At 37.9% G+C, this 19,506-nt stretch overlaps 1 protein-coding gene across 1 annotated transcript in view; it reads right to left on the reverse strand.

Annotated features, from left to right (window-relative positions):
- FKTN (fukutin) overlaps window positions 1-19,506 on the reverse strand; it is a 77,710-nt gene that overhangs the window by 3,486 nt on the left and 54,718 nt on the right. The window contains exons 7-9 of the mRNA XM_027863299.1: window positions 18,225-18,354; window positions 14,244-14,377; window positions 7,324-7,451 (exon numbers count right to left, since the gene is read on the reverse strand). Of these exons, the coding sequence (XP_027719100.1) occupies window positions 7,324-7,451; window positions 14,244-14,377; window positions 18,225-18,354 (392 nt within the window). The remainder of the gene's footprint in view (window positions 1-7,323; window positions 7,452-14,243; window positions 14,378-18,224; window positions 18,355-19,506) is intronic.

Here is a 19,506-nt window from a genome sequence, read left to right on the forward strand (position 1 = left end):
TAGAAATGAGATACAATTAAACATTTCAGCATCTCTGCCAAAGAAAAGTTGGCTCCTAGCCAGCACCTCTCCTGATTCAAATGAACATCAAGTCAAATATGGTAACAAAAGTATTCAAGTGTTCTCAAGAAAGCAGGGAGTACTTCTTCTTGTTGGTGCATACAGCTAATGGACAAGCCCAGCTGGGGTCTGAGAACAAGAAACCACATCATACAATGGCTGCTCTGAAATAAGAGACTGCACTGAGTCACCTTTTGCCACTCCCAGTTTTGCTCTGTGCTCTCATATTAATGACATGGCTCATTTTGTTTGTCAGGAGAACATTCACCTGTCTGTCCCATCCCATCAAGATGACACTACCAAGTTGAGATGAGGCAGAATCTAAGATTCCTCATTTTCTGTGATAGCCTCCAAAGTCTCACGAACAAGTGAATGACAGAAAAAAAAATCACAGACCCAGTACAGATGGAATAAATTCAGTCTGTTGAGAAATAAGGAATTTATAAACAAAAAAATTAAATGTCAATTTTGAAAGCTGATGAACAATTTCTGAAAATAACCAAAAGAAAATCCAGCTCAAGAGTTTATTCTTTACAAAAGTAATTTTTTGATAGTTTGTTTCTCTCCAAAAAAATTCAATGACATTCAGCAAATGGAAAATCTGAACTCCCTAGCAGAGACAGAAAGGCAAACTAATCATTAAAATGGAATAACTATTGTTACCTAAAAGGTCTGATCCAATTTAATCCAACAAGCATTTATTAAGTATCTACTATACATGAGGCTTTATGCTAAGTACTCTAGATGCAAATTTTAAAAAGTCTGCCCTCAAAGAGCTCACAGTCCATTGGGTAGATACAGCATGTACATGGATAGGAGTATATAAATGCCAATTTGAGGAAGGAGAGATCACTAAAAACTAGGGGGATAAGGAAAGGCTTCCTGTAGGAGGTAGCACATGGTGTAGACCAGGGATGGGGAACCTGCAGCCACATGTGGCCCTCTAGTCCTCAAGAGTGGCCCTCTGACTGATCCAAACTTCACAGAACAAATCCCCTTAATGAAAGGATTTGTTTTATGAAACTTGGACTCAGTCAAAAGACCACACCCAAGAGATAATATGGAGGCAAATTCAATAAAACTTGCTGTTTGATTGCATATGTAGGAAAAAAGTAAAGAGTTGAGGCTGTGAACCTGGATAAATGGAAAGATAGCAGTTTCCTCAAAAGAAATAGGAAATTTTGAAAGAAGGGTGGGCTTATGGGGAAAGATAACGACTTCAGTTTTGGACACGTTGAGTTTGAGATGCCTATAGAATGTCTAGTTTGAAATGTCCAATGTATAGTTGGTGATGTTGGTTTTGAGCCCAGGAGAAAGACTAAGGGTAGATATTAAGATATGGGATTTATGTGCAGAGAGATAACTGAACCGACTGAAATTGATGAGGAGGGAGAGAAGGAATGAGAAGGAGAGAGAGGGGGGAAAGGGCGAGGGAGGGAGGGGGAGAGAGAGAGAGAGAGAGAGAGAGAAGGAGAGAGGGAAAGAGAGCGGAAGATGAGAAAAGAGCCCAGGGCAGGGCCTTTAGGGACTCCCACAGTCAAGGGGCATGATAGGGATAATGATCCAGCAAAGGAGACTGAGGAGTAAGGGGACAAGTAAGAGAAGAACCAAGAGAAAGTAGCTTCACAAAAAACCCACAGAGAAGACAATACTCAGGAGAAGTTGGTCAACAATGTCAATTATTGCAAAGAAGTAAAGAAAGATGAAGAATGAAAAAAGATCTGACAATTAAAAGGTTAATTAATTAAAGTTAATTATAGAGACAGCAGTTTCAGCTGAGCAATGAAGTAGGAAACAAGATTGCAGAGTTGAGAAGTGAGTGAAAAGTAGACAGCACACAGCTTTTTCGAGGACTTTGGCTTTGAGAGATAAAATAGATATAAGATGACAGCTTGAGGGGATGATAAGAGTCAAATGAGGGGTTTTTAAGGATGAAAGAGACCTGGGTTATATCTGCATGGAGGGGTGAACAAACCAGTCAATAGAAAAGGACTGAAATTAGAGCCATTCACTGAATCAAGGGGACAGGACTGGGGGAGAGGAGGGTAGGAAAGTGACATGGTCATATCTGCACTTGAGGAAGACTAATTTGACAGCTGAGTAGAGGATGGATTGAAGTGGGAAGAGACATGTAGCAGGGAGACCAACCAGAAAGTAAGATATTATAATAGTAAGCCACCCAGGAATGAGGTGTTGAGGAACAGCTATCCCTTCTTAAAATACCAATCCAACTATCCACGTGGGGGAAAAATGGTGGATGAAGAATTCCTATCGTCAAGGTTATATTATACAGTTGTATGGACAAGTGATATTTTATCAGCATCTTAGACAAGCACTACTGATTGAGCACAGTGTACTGGATTGCCTTTGAGAAACTGTTCAGTGCTTTTAAAATATCTCAAGCATCTCTCTGAAAGAAAAGCTTGCCTTTTTAAAACATCTATAGTACTCTGATGATGGCTGTGAGTCAAGGAATACCACAGTCTCTGAAGAATTAAAATATGGATCACCAAAAAGGTGATCAAGAGGAGCATGGTGGAAAAGAATAGGCTAGAGCATATTAGAAGGAGAAACTGCACAGGAGAAATAGTGTAAAGAATATCATTAGTGATATGTATCCAAAACGTGAATCAATCAATTCAGATTTTGGCATTCCATTTTTTTTCTCTTCTTTTTATATACTCTTCTTTGGTGTCCTCATCTATTACCACAGCTTTAATGTCAAATCAATGAAAGACTCCAAAATCTGTATATATGTCTCTAGCCTCCAACTCCTTCGTGAGACTCCAGTCCTGTATTTCCAATTGCCTATGAGAAGGGGAAGAACCATTGAGAACCCCCAAGAATGTGCCAGCCTATATAAGACTATGATGTCCACTACTATTCAAACTAATTATTGTTCTCCAAACACCCATCCCTATTACTGTCTTTCCTAGTTTGGTTAATGGCCCCACCATTCTGTATTTTTTTGTTTTGTTTTGGTTTGGTTTTTTGGTAAGGTAATCGGGGTTAAGTGACTTGCCCAGGGTCACACAGCTAGTGAGTATCATGTGTCTGAGGCCGGATTTGAACTCAGGTCCTTCTGACTCCAGGGCCAGTGCTCTATCTTCTGTGCCACCTAGCTGCCCCCAGTTGGTTTTTTTTTTTGATGGCCCCACCATTCTTCCAGACTCTAAATCTCAGTTACTTTTACTCTTTCCTCTCCTTTATTTGCCAAATAAAAATCAGCTGCCAAGTAGTGTTCATTCTATCTTCATATTAATATTTACATTTGTTCACTTCTTTCCATTCCATTGACAGTGTGACACTGTATCCATTACTTTTCATTGGGAGTATCACAATAGTCTTATAACTATCCTGCCAGTCTCTCCAATCTCTTTTCCCTCAAATCTATCCATCACTCTGTTGCCACATTAATCTTCCCAATGCAAATACCTTCAATTGCTCCCTAAAGCCCTACTAAATAAAATCTGATCTCTTAACACTGACATTCAAGGCCCTTCACAATCTGGCTTCAATCTATATTTGCAGCAATTTCTATTACATTATACCTGCTAGTAAGTTTAAGATTTGACAACAAAAGTATAAAAAGGATAAATTTGGTTTACTGCAATTAAATCTGTCCCTCAGGTACTAGATCAGGTTTAGTTAGGAGATCCATGTTATAGTCCCAGATCTACCACTGATTCGCTTTGTGATCTTGTTTTTGGCTTCAGTTTCTTCCTCTATGTGGAGTTATAACATATCAATTTTATGCATTTCATAGGATTGCTGTGAAGATCAGACACAATAATGTGTGTATACTTTGAAAAAAACATATAAAAATGCAAGGGAGTTATTAATTCTTGGGAAAACCTTTGTTTTAGGAGAAAAAGCTTCTTTATGCAACATAGCGGCAGTTTCTGCATATAACAGTATGCACGTGTAGTAAGTACATCATATGCATTCAAAGTTCTTTAGCTGTGCACCAACTTCACATGAGTAATTGAGAGACATAATGAAAAAGACCTAAGAAATGACCCATATGTTGTGTTGTAAAACACAAACATATAAACAAAGTGAAAAATATAGGACTGCTGCAGAAAAGTCAGTTTTAAAGGATACTTAATTACCAAAATGTTTTGGTTTTTTTTTTTCCAGCTTCACAGCTGGTAATACTGAAACAGAAAAAAAAGGAGGGAGTCTCCTGAGAAACCAAATCTTCAGAAAAAATCCAGCCCTGTAGTAATGGGGCATGGAAGCAGAACCCAGCAAAAGGCCCTGCTCTAGAACTCCCCACCAAGCCAAGGGACCTGAGGCAGTAGGCATCAATGTAAAAACTCTGCTCCTTCACAGGCACTGCTTACTCATGTGAACTTCTAGTTTCTGGTTCTTCCCTCTAGAGTCCCACATGATAGACTCCACCACCCAGTCTTCTCTTCTTCACAATAAATGTCCCCAGTTCCTTCAACTAATATTTACATATCATTGTCTACAGTCCCCTCACCATCTGGTCCCTCTCTTCTGGGCATGGTCTAGTTTTTCAATGTATTTCCTAAACTGTGCTGCCCAGGACCAAATCAGGTGAGGTCTGACCAGAACAGTGTAGCAGGACTATCACCTTCCTCTTCTGGACACTATGCCTCTATTAAGATCATATTAGTCTAAGATCATATTAGTTTTTTGCTGCAATGTCAGTCACACTTTTGACTCTCATTGAAACATGAGAGTCTCTATGTTTCACTCTACCTCACTCTACCCTGAGTTTATCTGAGGTTAGAAAGCTAAATGGTTTCAGTTAACACTCAGCTAGCAAGTGCCCCTATAGAGGCATGAAAATATGTGCAAAATAAACAGGTCACTTCTTAAGAGATAAGTGGCTAGAATGTAATGATTTGGCAGAACGTACAATTAAATAGTCTTAGTTTTTGTTACTACTAATGTAATAGGCTTCCATCAGCTTAACAATATAATGATGAAACTGGCTCCTGGGCACAGAAGAGAGGGTGGTTAGTGAAGAAATACCTGCTGCAAGACACAGGTCCAAAGTAGGATTCTTTATGAGAAAGAAAATCCAAATATTTCTTCACTGTCCACACTCACTTCACCAACCTCAGCTGCTCAAATAGCTTCAATGAGAATGTATCCAAAATCTAACTTTCTCAGGAATGTGCTAGAAGATACATGAGCACTGGCTCTCTCTCCAGAATCTCAGACTCATATTTTAAAAAAATAATAACAATTTTATTTCTCTTTTGTTTTTCTATTACCTTTATTTCTATGTCCCTCTTCCTCCCTATCATTCGTAACAAAAAAAGTGATTCAGAAAAGCTAACCAAAACAAAGGCTGACAGCACGCGCGCACGCACACACACACACACACACACACACATCCATAGTGTTCCAATCCCATTGTCTTCCCATATCTCCAAAGAAGAGAGGTATATTTTCTTATCTCATCTATATGAATGAGCTTGGTCCTTGTAATTGGTGTTGTTTTAGTTATTTTTCTTTCCATGTATGCTGTTGTAGTCATTGTGTACAATGTTTTCCTAGTTATGTCTTACTTCATTCTGCATCAGTTCACTTAAGTCTACCCTGCTTTTATTTGTTGTTGATCAGTCATTTTAATCGTGTCCAACTCTTTGTGACCCCATTTGGGGTTTTCTTTGCAAAGATACTAGAGTGGTTTGCTATTTCCTTCTCCAGTTGATTTTACAGATGGAAAAATTGAGGCAAACAGGGTTAAGTGTCTTATCTAGGATCATACAGCCAGTAAATGCCTGAGGCCAGATGTGAACTCATGAAGATGACTCTTTTTGATTCTAAGACCAGTGCTCTACCCACTGTGCCACCTAGCTGCCCCTTGCTTTTCTTATAGAACAGCAGTATTCTATTATAATCATGTCCCAGGATCTATCTTTCAAACAATTTTCTAGAAATTTCCACCTGGATGTATTATCCACATCTCAGATTGAAGATATCCAAAAGACATTCATCACTCCTCCAAGCAAACACACATTCATTAAATTCCAATAGCTAACTATTTAACTATTACTTACAGGATCAAATATGAAGTCCTGTTTGGCATTTAAAGCTCTTCCTAAGTTGGTCCCTTCCTTCATTTCCAGTCTTCTTAAATTTTGCTAGATTCCATGAACTCTATGATATGACACTGGCCTATTTGCTGTTCCTCACACAAGATACTCCGTCTCTCAACTGTGTATTTTTACTGGCTGTCCCTTATGTCTTGAACGTTTTCCTCTTCATTTTTGCCTCTTGGCTTTCTTCAAGGCCCAGCCTAAATTCCACCTTTCCTGGTCCCCCCAGCTGCTAATATGTTTTGCCCTCTGAGACTGCCTGCTACGTATTCTGTATTAATTCTGTATTAGCTCTATTTATAACAAATTCTGTTTAATTCTTAATTCTCTATTATTTAAATGGGGCTTTTATTATTTATTTGTTAATTATTTATTAGTTCTTAATCTCTATTTATAACAAATATTATATGTACCTAGTTATTTTCATGTTGTCTCCCCCATTAGAATGTGAACTCTTTGAGGGTAGGAACTGTTTTTGCTTTTCTCTGTATCCTCTGCACAGTGCCTGGCACATAGTGAATAAATGCTTGGTGACTGACATCCAGAAGCTAAACATGATGCTTTAAAAAGCCAGCCTCGCCTGCTTTCATGGGACCACAAGAGGAAGTCACAGCTGCTAGATGAGATAGCATTGCAGGATCAAAAGAAAGACTGCACTGTCATATGACACCCCAATAAGAATGGGGTCACCTTGAACAGCAGTGGACTCCCTAATGTCTCTCTTAGGTGTCGACAGTGGGGAGTGGGGGGAGGGGAACGGAGGTCAAAACCTGTGGACCCTTGGGAGGATGGAAAGATATCTTCTGCCTGAAACCAGTTGGACAAGGAAGCATGGGAGGCATACCTACAATGGCATATGGGACCCAGGGTGTAAGAGTTGACCTGGATGTTAGTGAGAGTATTCCTTTTCTCTTTTTCTCTGACACGTTGACTATGGGGCATGGTGAATTACTGTATTAATAAAACATTTGGGCTTACTTGATTATAATAGGAAAGAAGGTCTCCCTTCCCATACTAATTTACTTGGGAAGACAATATGTGTGAATTCAAGTTATTAATAGATGGCTATCAAGAAGATGGCTGACTCTCTTACCAGAAGAGTGAGCAGCCGTTTGGGTGTTTCATCATCTTTCTTTGCATTATGAATTCACATGAACTATTAAAAAAAATATACAATTCATACTTAAATTTTTTCCCTGATTTGGCCTGAGTGCCTCCATTCCACATGTGATCAGTCTCTTCATAGAAGAAAAAAATGTCAAGTTTCACATCATCTTTTCCAAGGAAAGATAGCTCCAAACTGTCTTCTACCTGTAAAGAAAACAGAAGATTTTTACTGGAAAGAGAATAAACAGAAAACAACTATTCCTAGACTGTTCAGTGTTACATTCCCTCTTCAAAATGAATATTAAATATAAAATTCCAGCACCCCCCTTTGGCTAAGTATGGATGTGAACAAAACAAAATACCACATTTTCCTTAACAAAGTAAAATCATTAGCAAATAAATCTTTATTTGCTAATTATCACAAATAATAAGAATAATCATTTCTATAAAACAACTTAAAACTTATGGTGCGCTCTAGCATCGATCCCACCCAACATCCTAAAAGGATCAAATATTTGATACTTGGTTGACATCGAGTAACCTGCTAGCTCTACAAGGTTAGTAACCTTTGATGTACACAGTTACTAACCTGTAAGAAAAGGAATCAGTTTAGTTTGTCATGAACTATTCTTGAAGAAGCTGTGTTGTCTTTCTGAGATCACTGGACCTGCTAAAGTTAACCCCCACTCCTACTCCACCCACCTCTTACCTGTGAGCTCTGAAATGTCTGCTCCATAGGCAACAAGCTTTTTTCACCTTAAATCTTTTCCTAGCTCCTTTCTGAAGACACAGCCTCCCCGGCCATCCTTTCCAGTACTGGCTGAGGTAGGGGAGTTGGAATATTCTTTGTTCCCCACTGCCACTTCCAGGTAGCTACCACTATCACACTCAATAACCTCTCCATCTTTGAAGTAAGTTCAATTCGTATCTACCACCCAATCAAAATTCTGAAAAAAAATTTAGGCCACTCTCTAAGAGCTCTCCCTTCTCCCCTCCTCCACATGTCATATCTTATCAAGGCAAACCTCTCTACATACACAAATGATGCCATTCAATCATGTCTTCTGTAGCAGACTGTCCCCTCTATTAGCCCCACTCTCACTTATCTTCAGTCTTTTGACTACTGGCTGCTTTCCTACTGCCTACAAGCATGCCTACATCTTCCTATCCTCAAAAAAACACTCACTCTATCTATCCTCTCCACAACTCCCCTTTCCCTCTCATCTCATTATCTCTCCTCCCTTTTGTAGCTAAATTCCTTGAGGTCATCTACAATAGGTGCCTCCATTTCTTTTCCTCTTTAATTCCTTTTTAATTCTTTTCCTCTTAATTCTCTGCAGTCTGGCTTCTGACCTCATCATTCAAACAAAACAGCTCTCTCCAAAGTTACTGTTAATTGCCAAATCTAATGGTCTTTCATCAATTCTCATCCTTCTTGACCTCTCTATAGCCTCTAACACTGTCAATTACCCTCTTCTTGATATTCTCTTCTATGTAGGTTTTCATGACACTATTCTCTACTGGTTCTCTTCCTATCTGATCTTTCCTTTTCAAGTCTTCTTTGATCGATCTTCTTCCAGGGGATGCCTGCTAATTGGGACTGTCCCACAAGGCTCTGTCCTGGGCCCTCTTCTCTTCTCCCTCTTACTCTGTGATCTCATCAGCTCTCATGGATTCAATGGCCATTTCTATGCTGATGATTCTCAAATCTACTTATCCAGCCTGAACCTCTCTGCTGATCTCCAGTCTCCCATCTCCAACTGCCTATTGCACATCTCAAGCTATATTTCTTGCAGATATCTTAAACTCACTATGCCTAAAACTGAACTGTCTTTTCCCCCAAACCCTCCCACTTTCACACTTTCCTACTACTGTCAAGGGCACCACCATCCTCCCAGTCATTCAGGCTTGCAACCTAGGTGTCAACTTACTCTCTCCCACACAACCCCTCCTCCTCCCATCCAATCTGTCGCCAACGCCTGTGAATTCTACCTTCATAACATCTCTTGGATACCCTCCCTTCTGTCCTCTGAAACTGCCACCCTGGTGCAAGTCCTCATTATTCTCATGCCTGAACTATCCCATAGCCTACTCTTGATTGGGCTGCTTATCACAAGTCTCTCCCCTCTCCAGTGCATCCTCCACTTGGCTGTCAAGGTGATCTTTCTAAAGTTCAGGTCTTACCAAATCACTCACCTACTCAATAAAGTCCAGTGGCCCTCTATTATCTCCAGGATCAAAGAAAAAAATAACACCCTCTGTTTGGTGTTCCATTTCCCAACTGGGGGCATTTTTATTGGCTGTCCCCTCATGCCCTCCTCATCTCTTCCTCTTGACTTCCTTCAAATTCCAACTAAAGTCTCACCTTCTATAGGAAGTCTTTCCTAAGCTTCTTTAATTCTAGTGACTTCCCTCTGTTGATCATTTCCAATTTATTCTGCATATAGCTAATTTGTACGTAATAGTTTGCATACTGTCTCCCCCATTACACTAAGTTCATTGACAGCAGGGACTGTCTTTCACCTTTCTTCATAGCCTCAGTGTTTAGCATAGTGCCTACCACATAGCAGGAGCTTAACAAAGGCTTACTGACTAACTAAACACATGGTCTCTGCCTAAAAACAGTTGTGAGGAACCTAAACACCATAGCTCATTAAAAATCTATGTGAAATAAAAGGTGTGAGATGAAGTTCTGAAGTTTAATGACAGAAGAATTTTTAAGAGATTTCTTCTTAAGAAACCCAGCCCTAAAAATAACCATAGTAATTAAGACGTTCCTTTGCTTTGATTTCCAAGATTTATTTTCACAGAACAACAGAATTTCAGGAAAAGGACCTTAGAGTTTATCCCAACCCATACTTCAAAACTAATCCCTTAAAGAAAACTGCCAACAAATAGTAATTCAGTTTTTGTTTTAAAATCTCCAATAAGAAAAAGCTGGCTACTTCATAAGGCATTTCATGCCATTTTTGGATTGCTCTAACTGGTAAGACATTTTTCTTCACACTGAACTTAAATTTGCCTCTTTGAAACTTTCATCCACTGATTTAATTCCATTCTTACTTTTGAAACTTGGGACATTGGCCCTTTCCCAGTCCTGCAGCACCTGTTTTTCAAAGGTCACTAATAATAGCTCAGTAATCACATGCGACAGTTCTTTTAGTATCCTAGGGAATAGTTCATCTGAACCTTATAATGAACTCATTAAAGATTACTAGTTGCTTTCCTACTCTCTCCTCAGTCAGTCAGTTTTGCTATAACTTGACATATTCGTTCCCAAAAAGCACCTCACTATGAAAAATTATGCAATAAAAACTACAGAGTTCATGGGAAAAATGAGGTCAGGGAACAACATTCAAAAACTTCCTCAGTGTTATTTAAAAAAAAAAAAAGATAGGAACCAAATAAAAACAATAGCACAGTTCCATATATGTTAAATTTTTAAGAGTACATAAATACAAAAATTATGATACCGTCAGCAATCTTGGGCTGCTTCTTGGCCTACAAAGTCTCCCCCCAGGTTGGGCTGGTCATAATTATAGGCCTGGGGAGAAGGAAGGGAGCATGGTAGAAGATGGGGAGGAAGATGTATAGATCAGCACTCTTTTGCTCACAGCTCTTACTGCAACAGAAGATGTACAATAAATATGACACTTTAACTTGAAAAACACCTTAAATTTGCTTATGGAAGTAGGTATCGAAAGGACTGCAGCCTGCATTCTTGCTGTTTCTTGAGGAAGAAATCACAAATAAGCAAACTAAAATTCATGTTATGCTTAAAATGTTCCCTAATATATCAATCAAATTGGAACAAATTCACATTTTCAAAATAAGCATTATAATTAAATTGATCATATTTTCAATTACCAACTCCCTATTAACCATCTTTGTTCTGTGTTTTCTCATCCAGAAAGCTTTCCTGATGCTTTTCTTCCAGGACCAAGCCATACTTCTGTACTCATCATCCATTCCTTGCCTTGCTTCTATCTTTTGTGCATGTTTCTTAAAATCTAAGTTGGTTGGTGAGTTTCCTGTGTGTCTACCTTAATCACCAATCACTTTAGACAATGCCCCTTTTTCTTTCTCAACAGAATTGGGTTTTGTGGTTTGGTTTGTTTCTTTAGAATCTCATTTTTGAGAGGTTCCTGTTCTTTCTGGTCTGACTTCCCCTACAGAATCTTGGTCCATGGAATCCTACCTACCCTTTCTCTGAACCTTAAAATCCCTCCAAAAATATAGGGTGCTAGAATCTAAGACTATTCTCAACTCACTCTTCTCTATCAAAAATTCTAGAACAGAGTGATCACTTCCACTCAAGGTTCCCATTATTTTTACCCTGATAACCAATTCCTCCTTTCTGGAGAAAATCAAGTCCAGAATAGAATTTCTTCTTGTTGATTTCACCTTTTGAAGGCTGGTATCATTAAAGCAAGTCAAGAGATTATTAGCTGCCTTACTTTGGGCAAAGAAGGAATTTCAGCAAGTGTCCAAATATCTGAAGGCCCCTACTACTATCAGAACTCTGTGCCAGGCTTATGATGTTTTCCAAATTCCTCCATTTTCTCTTTCTGACCAGGTGTTTTGGATTCAGAAGACCACAGTTTAAATCCTGTCTTAGACACTTACTAGTTGTGTGATCCTGGGCAAGTCACTTAACCTCAGTCTGCATCAGTTTCCTCATATGTAAATGAGATAATATTTACAAATCACTTACTGCAGTGTCTGTTACAATGCTCTCTAAATGTTAGCTATCGTTATTAGTAGTAGTAGTACACTCTGGTGGCATTGTTATTCAGTTTCTGTCTCCACTGATCTTCCCCTTAAAGTTTTCCACTATGTTTCCCCACTTTTTTTTGGTGGGGGGGGAGTGTTTCCTAATACATCTTTTTAACATGGATATATAAAATGATGCCGTGCACCTCTTTTATCTGTCCTATTTCTTTTGACTAATATACTTCTAGAACCATTTTTCCATCATGAGTATCATCTTACCAAGTGATAATAACTCTGAGGTCAAATTTCACTCAAGTTAGGATCTAATTCATCTTGCTTGTTTTTACTTTTGGTTTTTTTTTTTTGGGTAAGGAATTTGGGGTTAAGTGACTTGCCTAGGGTCACACTGCTAGTAGGTGTTGAGTGTCTGAGGCTGGATTTGAACTCAGGTCCTCTTGACTCTGAGGCCGGAGTTCTATCCACTGCGTCACCTAGTTGCCCATCTTGCTTGTTACCTATACTTTATGCATTTGTATACTGATGTCTGAAGTTATAGGTTTTATTATTACTTCCTTTCTTTGATTTTTGTCTGCTGTCAAGTTCTGGGTGCCTCAATTATTCTTCCCATACTGTAGCTTTTCCATTTAAAGCCTTTTGTATTAGGTTTCCAAGTTTTCAGGAAAATATATCTTTACCGGTCCTTATGAGGTACATTCCAAACCTATCAAAGACCCTGCTGTTCATATTAAAATATATGGCCAAAGGTCAAAAATTCAAACCCCATTCTCAGACAGTTACCTTAATTAGCTCTTCACATTCGAAATCTGTTTTTCATCCCTGGCCTCATACATTGCAATGATTAAAACACTGCTGATGCTCCTGAGGTCTATGGTATCATACTTAGGACTCTATAACTTTTAGCGTGCTTTGGAGGTTCCTCTGGAAGTATCATTTGTGCCTAACTGAATCAGCAGATGTGCAGTCATCATTGTTTTGACAAGTCTTGGGAGGCTCTCTGCCTTACTTTGGAGATATGCCCTGAGAAAGCAACAGACCTCTTTATTCAAGTCAATAAATGGCTGCCTCATTACTCCTACCAAGAAGTCAACACTACTCATCTCTTCTTCCTATGATCCTATTTTACCTGATAACATCTATGGATGAACACCATCTCTTTGGATAAAAAGTAATTGCTTCCTCTTCAAAGCACCCAACCCCCTGTCTTCAGAAAGAGCTTCATATTTGTTTCTGAGCACCAAGTCTTCAGTGGGCCTTCTTTCCCTTTATGTATAACATTCTTCCTCTTTCCAATCTATTGACAAAGGCCAGGATTGTCCTCTGTATCTTCAGATCCTTTTTCTTCTTCAAACTGAAGCCTTTTGTCAGTTTTTAGTTCTTCCAGGTTTCTGAAGAATACTTTATTGCCCTGGATGACTCTGCAGGTGGTAAGGAATTCCTCAAGCACATTTACTTTCTTTTCTAGGACAGAGACTAATCTGCACTTTGAAATGTTTACATTCTACTTTTAAATAACACACTTTCACTTCTTGGTGACAGAAGATGTATTTTACCTTGGCTTAACGATACAAGTGCATTGTGATGGAATATAAAGTGAAATGTGAAATGAGATACTGCCAGGATTTTTAATTTGCTGGATATGTAACTGTTTTATTCGGGGTTTCATGACTTTCTTTTTGTAGGTGGCTTTGGTCTTTCCTCCTCGTGTTTCTCTTGTGTCTCTTCTTCCCTGGTATCTCTTCACCTACCCCCCAAAACTGAAACCAGTCCTCTACACAGAGAACCAAGAGGGTAAAAAAAAGTCCCTTCCTTCCATCTGCAGTAATCTTCCCTTCCCCAACCTCTTCCTTCTCCCCTCCCCCAAGCTGATGAAAAACTGCCAACTGTAGGTTTGAAAGTTTAGCTCTAAGAACGATAAACAATTTCAGTTCTAGGACAATGAACCTGTTGTTTATTTTATGAATGATATGCACTAAGCATTAATCTAACGTAAGAGAAAAAGTACTATTTATGACATCTATGCAACTTTACTAACTCCAACGTAAAGGAGTTCAAGATCCTTTTCATATTTTCATCTTTAGTGGACAGGCATGTTTTCCTGTTATTCTTTAAACAGAAAAGACAAGTCACAATTATGCAAACCACAGTGTTTCTGCTGAAGAAAGTGATAAAGAACATAGCATGTGCATGTTTTTAGCCCCCAAACATAAATTTATTTTTTGAAGCACCACCATCAAGAAGTTAAAGAAATTGTTCATTACTGACCTTTCCAAACTTGTGTTTTAGTGAAAATCCTACATTCTGAAAAGCTGTAATTATATCTGATGTATAATCTTGTATAAAAATCCCCAAATCCACATCTTTGCTGTAAGGAATAATATTGCACTGCCGATACCAGCCTAACAAAAAGAAAAAAAAAATGTAAGCAGTTGATACAATATTAACCACTGTTCTTTACTAATTTTATAATACTTGGGTTCTATAACATTTAGTATCTTGGGGCACATTACTGTCATTAAAAAAATTTTTTTTAACCTATTACTCCAAGCCAAATAGGATATAACTGACTATGTATGTGTGTGGTATAGTTGTTTCTTTTTTTTTATTTAAATTTGGCTTAAACTCTCTAGAAAGGATGTTTCATTTAAATTTTTTAATAAACTGCAAGTCTAAAAGTAAATATTACTACTAAAGTACTAATTTTAACAACATATCAAAAAGGCTTCCCTGGGTTCCTTCAAGTCTCAGCTAAAATGTCACCTTCTTTAAGAAGCCTTTCCTGATTCCCCCTATCCCTGCCACTCCCAATGCTAGTGCCTTTACTCTTTTGATTAATTCTAATTTATCCTGTATATATTTTGTTTATATGTTGTATATTGTTAGACTGCAAGCTCCTTGAGGGAAGGGGAGGGGATTGCTTTTAATTGTATCTCCAGAGTTTAGCACAGTATCTGGCAAATAGTAGGCACTTAATAAATGCTGGTTTACTTAAGAGTACTATACTGAATAGAAGAATAGTTTACTGACAGGTGAAGAAAACTATCCCTGGCTTCTTCTCAAAAATGATTTGGTAGTTTCCCTCCTTCATTCAACAGGTACCCCTTTCTAACTAAATTGTTTATAAAGTTTAGGGAGAGTGCTGACAAGACCAAATGCTGGCTAGTATAAAAAGAAAGGCAACACTGTCTTAATTTTTCAACATGATCCTTGAAAAACATTTCTGAGTCTTCATCACTACATACATGGCTCTGTGTTAGTAGTCTTATACTGGCAAAAAAAAAAAAAATCCCAACTAGCATTTGTTCATTCATACATCCACTTATTTATTTATTTATTTACTTATTCATTCATTCATTTATTTATTTATCCGTCCATCCATTTATTTATTTATTTATTTTTGGGTGAGTCGATTGGGGTTAAGTGACTTGCCCAGAGTCACACAGCTAGTGAGTGTTATGTGTCTGAGACTGGTTTTGAACTCAAGTCCTCCTGACTCCAAGGCAGGTGCTCTATCTACTGCACCACCTAGCTGCCCCCCAACAAGCCCTAAGAAAAAAGTTTTAAAACATTTACAATGTTGATATATTTTTTCCTAAAGATCTCTAACCACTGGGCTTTGAAAATTTTATCAAGAATAAAGGCAAAAAGTATGTTTAAAAAAACTGCTGGGTTCAGTTCACAAAAGGATTTATGTTGATAAGGTTGACACATTTTCCAAAAAGGAGAAATTTCCTGTCCTTTCTCTAGCTGACTTTCCTATAATGTCAAGTAAAACTAATGACCATTTTTCCTAGACTCACTGCAGCATACTCTTCATAAGATTATACTCTGTCTTTGAAATTTAGGCTTGTTTGTAATTGGAAGGTTCTCTTGCCTGAGACACAGTGTACCTGATAATTTGGCCCTAAGTATAAAGTATGCCAATCTACAGTGACTTGGTTTGTTGGTTAACTGCAGATAAGTCACTTTAATTCACTGCAAGGAAACATTTACTTAGGAAAACGAAAACCAATTTAAGCCACGAATAAGTCCCTTGCATAGAAACAGGAGTTTATAAGTATTAAGTGCCTTTAGAATCTTAATTTAAAAACACTTGCTTCCAACTGAACATTGATAGAGTGAAGACAAGGAACTGGTAATTCTTGGTTTATATGTCAAACAGTAGTACATATAAGCCTTTGGTCATTGTTCCATTGCTACTGGCCATATCATAGTATCATATAGAATTACAGTTTGGAAGAGATGTTAGAGATAATCTAATTTTTACTAAACAGATGAGGAAAAAAAGGCCCAGAGAAGTTATGTGACTTACCCAAGAAAACACTAGTAAGCCAGGATTTGAACATAGGTCCAAATCCTGTACTCCTTCTACTATGTCATGTTATGTTTAATTGCTTAATTGCCTGAAGTCAGGCAGACTCCTCTTCCTGAATTCAAATCTGGTCTCAGATACTAGCCGTGTGATCCTGGGCAAGATACTTAACCCTGTTTGCCTCAGTTTCCTCGTCTGTAAAATGAACTAGAGAAGGAAACGGCAAACCACTCCAGTAGTTTTGCCAAGAAAACCCCAAATGGAGTCATAAAGAGTCAGACAAAACTGAACAAGCTACAATGTCAAAAAAAAATTAGTGACAAGTATTTTTTAAAATGCTAATTTTTAAACAATACTACAAAGTGAAGCAGAAATATGAGATTTATGCAGAACAGAGGAGTCTAAAGCTAAAGGGAGGTTCATATATTTTCCTAAAAATTTTCAATGGGTTGGTATATGTATAGGCAATGTTTTTAATACTACTGTGACATTAAAGATTAGGATGCAGAAGGAAAATAAGTAGGACACACACCACACTAACATCAGTTCTTTATGCATTCAAATGGAGGTGGGAACTGTTGGGAAGGAGAGGGAGGGTGGAACCATTGGGAGGTGACAAATACAGAAAGGAATGGGAACAATTTTTTGGATGCTCAGAGCAAGATCAACTTTGATATCACAATCTGCCAATCTCAGACTAGTGTAAATAGAGATAGGACTCAAAAAGTACAGTTTATTAGATAGCTACCTATTTGACATTCAGATATGGATAACAGTTTTAAGGATTGTGTAAGGTTCACTTTAAAATTATGCTTTATTCTAGAAATGTAGAGAAGTCCTGCTCTTGAATGGGCAATGGATCTTTCTACTGCTTCTAATTTCTGCACAGTCTGTTCTCATTCCACAAACTTTCCTGGCTCTCCAAAAAACTCCTCAGGCTTTCCTCTTTTGCTTTCTTCTCTAGAGTCTCCAGGACAGGGCTGGGCATGGAGTAACCATAACTAACAGATACAATTAGTTTTGAAATTCCAGTTCCTTTTCTTCAGACCAGAAATCTCAGGATGTGGGCTCATAGATTCATGAGATATCTTGACCTTGAAGGGTTCCCTGAAGTTATTTTGCTTAAACATTTATTGAATGGTTTAATCTTTATCATGTCTAATGGCTCACTGATTTTTGGTTGTTTCATATATTTAATTCTAACTTATGTTTACAACAAAACGGTCTCTGACGAAAATTCATTAAAATCAAGGAAATTAAATCAAAGAATCTTCTTGAACATTAGTAAGAAAGGCAGGTACTACTTTTAAAAGTCAGGTTTTAACTGCTTTTTCTTCTGACTCTTCTTATGCATGTTTCTTTTTCTACCATGCCCATTTTACCCTGAAATAAGACCCTCCTATACAACTGGGACAATACTGTGACACTTTAAGGCAGTGTCATCCATACTATCATATCATTACTGTCCCAGAAATGGTGGGAAAGATCTTTTGTCCATCCTTCTGCCTTAGCATCATATGTAACCCTCCTTTTATCGTGAAATTTTTAGTGTAATTTAAATGAGTGAAGAAAAATTTTTATGACTATCTTCAAGGAAGCAATAATAAAATGTTAACTGAAGACTGCTATATTATCTTGGCACATGTGAATTTTTTACAAACTGCTTATACTTTTCCTATAAACACAACTACGTTTCTCTTTGCTATGGTATAAATTTTAATAATAATCCCTGGAAAAATCTAAGCAGACATAATTATTCCATGGTACTTAATAAATTGCTTATTTTTTCTCATGCTTAGAAACTAAATACTTCCAACATCTCTGAACTGCCCTAAAATTAATCTCAAAAAGCCACCTCTAGAATCAGATACCACCAATTTAAGCATGAGGTTTTTGACAGAAAAGAGCCAAATAAAAAATGCAAAGATTTTTACCAAGACAGGTTCCACTGCTGAGCCAAAATTGGACTCCCAAATCCTTTAATACTGCAGCTGCCAGGTGTAACAATATTTTTGCACTCTTCTGAAACAGCACTGCCTCCACAGAGATGTCATCATGGTACTTCTACAGATTAATAATAAATATTTAACTATTACTTTCATATTTAGAAAGAATATCACCTATCTTGTTTTTTCTTTACTTCATAACTAAAAAGAGAATGTCATACTTTATTTGTTTAATTAAAAAAATGAGTATGTGTGATGAGTAAAAGAAAGAAAGCAAGAAATTGGTTTATCTGATTTCTTCCTTGCTGACAAGAGTGATACAAGGCAGCACAGGAGTACTAGGTATCTAGAGGTGATGAGATACTGAACACTCAAGGCAAAGAGTAATAGAAAGGTAAGGCAGGAAACTGTTCTACTTCTCAAGTTTGCATAGGACCTAAATGACTCAATTCTCTGGTTCAAATCGCCTAGCTTACAGCTACCATCAACATAGAAAAATGGAGCTCTTCTCAATCAACTATAGCAAGGGAATGGGCCAGAGCATTGAACAATGTGGCAATACTTCCTGAGGAGCCAGAGTTTCTCCAAATATTCTCTAGTCCTCACCACTCTAGAACCTTTTATGGAACATGGATTGGTAGACCTCTTTTAAAAGACAAACTCATCTCTGGTTTACAGTTCTAGAACATCCTTCTGACACTAAGACACTTCTGCTTCCAAAGCACTTCATCTGGAATACACACCTAGCCCTGGAACATACAGCCAGAATCCGGGAAACCTCTTCTATCATCCCTTGATAGTGTCAGCATGGTGATGAACTGAATTGAAATAAACCGGGACTGAGCAACCAGAATTCATTTTCTAGCCATGATTTTGCTACGAACTAGCTGTACAACCTAAGGCAAGTCACTTAACATTTTTTTCTTTCTTTTTTTTTTTAATTAATTTATTTTTAGTTTTCAACATTCACTTCCACAAAATTTTGAGTTCAAAATTTTCTCCCCATTTCACCCCTCCCCCTAACCCAAGATGGCATGCATTCTGAATACCCCTTCCCCCAATCTGCCCTCCCTTCTATCACCCCCCTATCTCCTTCCCCTTCTATTTTCCTGTAGGGCAGGATAGATTTCTATACCTCATTGCCTGTGTATTTTATTTCCCAGTTGCATGTGAAAACAATTTTTAACATTTGTTTTTAAAACTTTGGGTCACAAATTTTCTCCCTTCTTCTCTCCCCACCCACCTTCATTGAGAAGGCAAGCAACTTGAT

This window comes from Vombatus ursinus, unplaced genomic scaffold, assembly GCF_900497805.2.
Source record: "Vombatus ursinus unplaced genomic scaffold, bare-nosed wombat genome assembly UNPS02014770.1, whole genome shotgun sequence".
NCBI classification, from domain to species: domain Eukaryota; kingdom Metazoa; phylum Chordata; class Mammalia; order Diprotodontia; family Vombatidae; genus Vombatus; species Vombatus ursinus.